Below are 6541 nucleotides of genomic sequence, written 5' to 3'. Positions count from 1 at the left end.
AGAGACACCTTCTCGTTAGTTCTTCTTGACACTATATGGCGGAAAGGTGGAAAAATTGAAAAGAAAAAGGGGGTAGACTGGTAGATTAGATTAAGGTTGGAGTATAAGAAGAATGTGGTATTATGATTGTGTGCTTAGCTTTTAGATTCCCCGCCAAGCAAAATCATGATTACCGGTGGGCCACTTGATTGGTCATGTATAGTGTATATACTAAGCTGCACAAATAAGCTAACAGTAAATATCTTAGGTTAATTAATACGTATCCAATGTGTAGGCAATAAAATATTATTGATTATGAGATTAAGCGGTCCGCATGGAAGCTTTTTTATGGCAAAATATGTCACTCCCGTTAATAAAGGGACAACCTCCCAACAAAAAGACACCCACAATAGCCGTTGGCCCGTTGCTCAACAGCTATCATGCCATAATATCATGCATTACAATTTACCCGCTATAGTGCAAACTGGCTTATAAGTTATTTTCACCATAAATGTTCAGCTCAAATAATTTAACTCGATAAGCTAAAATAGAAAGAAAATTCAATCCATCGCTTTCAAGTCATACAAAAAAATTAGAAAAAAAAAAAAATGAATCGGAAGTGGGGTCCAGTATTTTGGTGCTATAAATTAGGGAGCTTTCTCAAACATGCCAAAGTCCTCTACTCTGGGCTTGAAAAAAGCATCCCACTGCCTTCTTCTCCAACTCCAACTGTAACGCTCTTTTCAATCACATTCACTTCACTTGTTTCTCTCTTCTCTTTTTCTTTCATGAAATACCCAAAACAAACTACATAACGGAATCGCGACCCCAAAACCCACAAAAAACATACATACCCACTTCACCAAACACACCATAATGGTGGACGTGGACCGGAGGATGACCGGTCTAAACCCGGCCCACATAGCGGGCTTGCGTCGCCTATCGGCCCGGGCCGCATCCGTTCCAACCACTTCCGCACCGTCCTCGCTCCCTGTAAGAAACGGCCTCCTTTCATTTTCCTCGCTCGTCGATAAAGTCATAAACCATCTCCGCAACTCGGGCATTCAGGTCCAATCGGGTCTCTCCGACGCTGAGTTCGCACGCGCCGAGGCAGAGTTCGGTTTCGCTTTCCCGCCGGACCTCCGTGCCGTACTCGCCGCCGGGCTTCCCGTGGGCCCTGGCTTCCCCGATTGGCGCTCCGCTGGTGCTCGCCTCCACCTTCGTGCCTCTCTCGACCTCCCTATCGCGGCAATTTCGTTCCAGATCGCGAGGAACGCTCTCTGGTCCAAGTCTTGGGGCCCAAGGCCAACGGAACCGGAGAAGGCTCTCCGCGTGGCGAGGAACGCGCTGAAGAGGGCGCCGCTTCTGATTCCGATATTTAACCATTGCTACATTCCCTGCAACCCTTCCCTCGCGGGGAACCCTATCTTCTACGTGGACGAGAATCGGATCTTCTGCTGCGGCTTGGATCTCTCGGATTTCTTCGAGCGAGAGAGCTTGTTTCGGAGCTCCGAATCGGATCCTCAGGTGTTGAAGAAGCAGAGATCCGTCAGCGAGAAATCCGCAGGCTCTTCCACGGTTTTCTCGCGGCGGAGCCTGGACGCCGGCGGGAGGACGCCACGGTGGGTGGAGTTCTGGACGGAGGCTGCGACGGATCGCCGGAGGAGGAACTCATCGTCGTCAGCTTCGTCTTCGCCGGAGAGATTCTTCGAGATGCCTGGAAGGTCAAAAGTACCGGGTTGGGTGGACGAGTACATAGGGCAAATCGGGTCGGTTTTGAAGGCGGGTGGGTGGAGCGAATCAGATGTATCAGAAATGGTGCAGGTTTCGGCGTCGGGTTTCTTCGAAGGGGAGATGGTGGTTTTGGATAACCAAGCGCTATTCGATGCTCTGCTCTTGAAAGCGGATCGGTTCTCGGACTCGCTCCGGAAAGCAGGGTGGAGCTCCGAAGAGGTTTCCGAAGCTTTGGGATTTGATTTCCGACCGGAGAAGGAGCGGAAACTGCCTAAGAAGCTTTCTCCGCAGCTCGTTGAGAGAATCGGGAAACTTGCACAGTCAGTTTCCCACTCATGATACTCCAAACTCTGATTAACATTTTCTTTTTTTTTTTTTTTCTTCAAACAAATTTTACTCTTTTTTTTTTTTTTTACCTTTAAAAAAATGGGGGAAATTACTATTTGACGATTGGGGAACCGCGTTGTAGTATGAAAGAATGTGCACAAAATAGATGTTCTAAACAGGGATCAAAATTACATGTTGATGACCAGCTTATGATTTAGTATACATAAATAATAAATAATTAAATATGATAATTTCATAATGAATAATCCGCGGCTAAAATATTGCTGTGACAGTGAAGTGTCTCTCTTTCAAATTCGTATCTATTTCCCTGTTTAGTTTATCCGTTAATCCCTCTTTCAGATTTGTATTATAATCGTATGAAATTTGATTGAGGAGTGCACGTGTGTATGATGATATACAATTATACATAGTGCTGTATGTATTTGTAAAGTATTTGATAGAAAAGTGAGGCTCACTCCAATCAGACAGAACATGCGGGTGGTAAGTGGTGAGAGGTGGGAGACAGCAAAATCATGAAATCATAACCGTCCATATAAATTACTAGCTGTGAGTGCGTATATGACAGCAAATGTAGCTCTCGTCGTTTGCTACCAAAATCGTTTGAAAATCGTATCGCTTTGGCACGGGGTGTGTGGAAGGAGAGAAAATACACTGAAAAAGGGGGCTATGCCAATGCGAGGGAGTAAGCTCAAAGGTCTCTTCTTTTCAGTGTAATTTCAATCTCAAAACCTTTTGACAGAGATACCATGCTCTGTTTTTTTGTTCTTTTTATTTTTCCTTTTTTAAGCCTCGATTTTCTTGGAATTTGAAAAAGAATGTACATGCATGGATTCGCAAGCAGGTATAACTGACACAATCCCCCCTCTCAGCTTTTTCCTTTCCATATTTCATTATCCACTTAATTTTTGTGAGTAAACAATTATTTCTCATAAAAGTGATCATAAAAAATTAAAATTAAAGTTACATTCATATAAAAAAAAATTTGTTTAAAGAAAAAAAATTAATTGTTAAATTTTTGTTGATAATTTTATAAATATTTTTTTAATTTTTTCTTTTTTTTTATTTTTTTTTATAACCACTATCATTTTCATTGTAAAATTTTATGTCTCAATAGATCTACTTCTTTATTTTTACTTGTGCCAGACAATTGCATGACAATTGCATCTTGTCATTAGGAGTGTGCATGGGCCATGTGAAATTGAGTTTGATGTGATCTAAATTCGATCCAAAATATATACCGAGCCTATTTATTAGACCCGAATCCGGTCCTAGACCTGATGAAACATATACACTTTTGGGCCACGATTATACCGGGTAAAAACCGGGCCGTTAACATTACATTACCTTAATACCTTCTTATAAGCTGACATGTGAAAATATCCAAATTTTCAAGAATCTAACCATTATTTGACATGGTGAAATTCGAGTTAATACTCAAAATGGCCCTTGAAATTTGGAGACAGATTCAATTTGACCCCCAAAATTTCAATTGACTCAATTTGAACTCCCCAAATTTGAATAAGTAACTCACGTTAGCCCTTCTGTTAATCTCCATTAATGGCACGCTTACCTGGAACGTTAAGTGACACGTGGGCTTGACATGTGATCTTATTAAACGACGTCGTTTTCTCCTTAGCGCGTAATCTCTCTTCAAACGACAGCGTTTTCCATTCTGAGGTTAAAATTCAATAACACCAATGATCAAACCACTCAAAACAGGAAAACTCTTCTTCTTCTTCATTCTCTCGCATGCACCATACTGTGGAAGATTAATGTCGCTGCTAGTGTAGGGCGCCGGCAAAACTTGTCGCACGCGTTCTCGTTTGCTAGCACGAGGAAGAAGAAGCTGCGCACCACTGTTTCTCCAAAAAAGGTTAGTAACGCAAGCATTCTATGTTTGGGTTCAATGTTTTGTTTTGTGTGTTCTCTTGGTTGGGGTTTACAGGCCATTAATTTGTGCTCTATTTGATGCTCAAATGGATTGGGTCCATTGTGAAAGAAGATAGTTTTAGTTATTGATCCTCTTCTGTTAGGATTTTTTTTAGAAAAAGACTAATTATGATTAACGTTAACTGTGTTACAGAGAAGAAAGCACATCTAAATTAATGAAGTCTACCACTTCTTTATGTACCAGTTTCTGTCTATAGATGATTTCAATAGCTGAGCTTTTTTTCTGAAAATATAAAATGAGAAATTCATGAATGAGTAAATAGATTATGCTTGTCAATGTGATAATGCAGAGCTGTTAATTATGGATAACAAAAAATTGTGTAGCTGTTGTTACACGGATAAATTTTATATATGAATTTTTATATTTTCTGTTCTGAAAAAATATTGATTAACATGTTAATATAGAATCATCTAATGCATGATATGAAAGGTCTTGGATGTTGAAGTTAATTTGTTAATTGTTTGAATTATATTTGTAGATGGGTGATTTGATAACCATTATCTATCATCACGAAGGCAGCTTTGTTACAAAAAATGATAGCAGTGTATTTTACGAAACAGACAATACGGATGAATTAACTGGACTAAATGAAGATAGATTGGATGTATTTTTACTGAAGGATTACTATAAAGAGCTCGGTTATGCTGACATTGTTGAATGTTGGTGGCTTATTCCTGGGAGACCTTTAAAGAATGGACTGAGAGCACTTTCACATGACAAGCAATTGTTAGAGATGTGCTATCTTGCAAGAATGAACCAAGGAAGAGTCCACTTATATTTTGAGCATGGAGTTTTCCAACCTCATGATAATGAAGTACCTGAGTTAATAGAGTTTACTCTCATTGCTCCTGAAGAAGACAAAGATGCACCTATCACCATACCAAATCTAACAGGAAGCTCAAATAATGTCTCAACTACAAAGTCCAATGAAGAACCAGCAGTCCAGACCCAACCTAAAGTACTAGTCCGGGACCAAGAAGATCCACTAGCCCAGGCCCAACCCGAGTCACCAACCCAGGCCCAACCCAAATCACCAACTCAGGCCCAACCTAATCCACTAGCCAAGCACAACTTATCTAAACCCAAGCCCACCTCAACCAAATCCACCACCACCAACAACATCAAACCCAAACCCAAGGCCAAACCCAAACCCAAACCTAAACCCAAACTCACAACATCCAACATTGCCAAGACCAACCACACATCATCTAAATCTGCAAGCAAACCCAAAACCAAGAACAAACCCTTATCATCTAAAGTCACAATCACTAAGCCTACAAACAAGCCTTAACCCAAATCCACCTCAGTAAATTCTGCCAAGACCAAACCTATTACCAGATCATCTGCTAGATCAACAAGTAAAATAGTGAAAAGTCAGGATGGTGGAGACCGAACCAGCAGTAGTAATGACTCATATGATTCTGTAGAAGATAGCCTATATAGGCCTGACTCATTTGAAAGCTCAAGTGACTCTAATATTGATGGTGAAATTTCTGAAGCAAGAAAAAGGGATTTGAAGTTCAAGCATGCACCAGGGTCTTCCTGGAAAAAGGGGAAAGAAAAAGTGTTAGTGGAAGATGATGGAATTGTAGTAGAGAATTCTGATGAGTAGGTGGACTGGTTACAAGTGTTAGGGAAGAATCATGGTTCACATTATGATGCTTATGATCCAATGCATGATGACTCTGATGGAAAAGACTCTTGGCAATCAGAAGAGTTAAAAACCCCCCAGATACTGAAGATGAACTTAGTGATGAAGAAAGTGATGACATGTTTCTAATATTCTCACAAGGTGCTCGGTTTGGACAGCTGATGCTCCAAGTTGGAATGAAATTTAACACTAAACAAGAATTTATGGAAGCTGTGAGGGACTTTACCAATCAAGAGGGGAGGCAAATAAAATTCAGAAGAAATGAAAGCTACAGGGTGAGGGCAGTTTGCAAGTGGAAGAATGAAGAAGTTAAATGTCCATGGTTGCATATGCATCTAAGGACCATGAGGAGACATGCTGGCAGTTAAAGACGTTCAATAATAAGCATGTATGTCCTAGAATGAACAAAAACAGGACAGCAAATAGGAAGTAGCTTGCTCAGAACTTAGTCAAGAAGTTAAGGAAATACCCTAACTTGAAGCATTGTGAGGCAGCAGCTTATTTCAAGAGGAGATGTGACCTGAATTTGAACAAATCCTCCTTGACTAGAGCTTTAACAGATGCAAGGAATGCAGTGTATGTTGATGCAGTCGCAGAGTATGGTAGACTTAGAGACTATAGTGAGACATTGCTTAAGAGCAATCCAGGGTCAACAGTTAAAATTGGAGTGATTCCACAGATTGAAGGCGACCCAATATTTCAAAGAATGTATATTTGTCTGGATGGTTACAAAAAGGGGTTCAAGACTGGATATCGGCCATTGATTGGTTTAGATGGAGCTTTCTTAAAGACGCATTTCGGGGGACAAATACTTTCAGCTGTGGGACAGGATGCCAACAATCATATATATCCGATTGCTTGGGCGATTGTAGATGTCG

The 6541-nt window shown here is 40.8% G+C and overlaps 1 protein-coding gene across 1 annotated transcript; it reads left to right on the top strand.

The window, feature by feature from the left end:
* Positions 1-326: 326 nt before the first annotated feature.
* LOC112748655 (uncharacterized) lies at positions 327-2306 on the top strand. Its single transcript, XM_025796891.3, has one exon. The coding sequence runs from the start codon at positions 856-858 to the stop codon at positions 2050-2052; it is 1197 nt and encodes a 398-aa protein (XP_025652676.1). The 5' UTR covers positions 327-855; the 3' UTR covers positions 2053-2306.
* The last annotated feature ends 4235 nt before the right edge of the window (positions 2307-6541 follow it).

This window comes from Arachis hypogaea, chromosome 15 (genome assembly GCF_003086295.3).
Source record: "Arachis hypogaea cultivar Tifrunner chromosome 15, arahy.Tifrunner.gnm2.J5K5, whole genome shotgun sequence".
Lineage (NCBI taxonomy): Eukaryota > Viridiplantae > Streptophyta > Magnoliopsida > Fabales > Fabaceae > Arachis > Arachis hypogaea.
The sequence above is the reverse complement of the archived record's forward strand: the minus strand, read 5'-3'. Positions and strand labels throughout refer to the sequence as shown.

Bases quoted from the DNA above. Each gene is read 5' to 3' on its own strand.
- LOC112748655 (XM_025796891.3), top strand. From the start codon at position 856: ATGGTGGACGTGGACCGGAGGATGACCGGTCTAAACCCGGCCCACATA.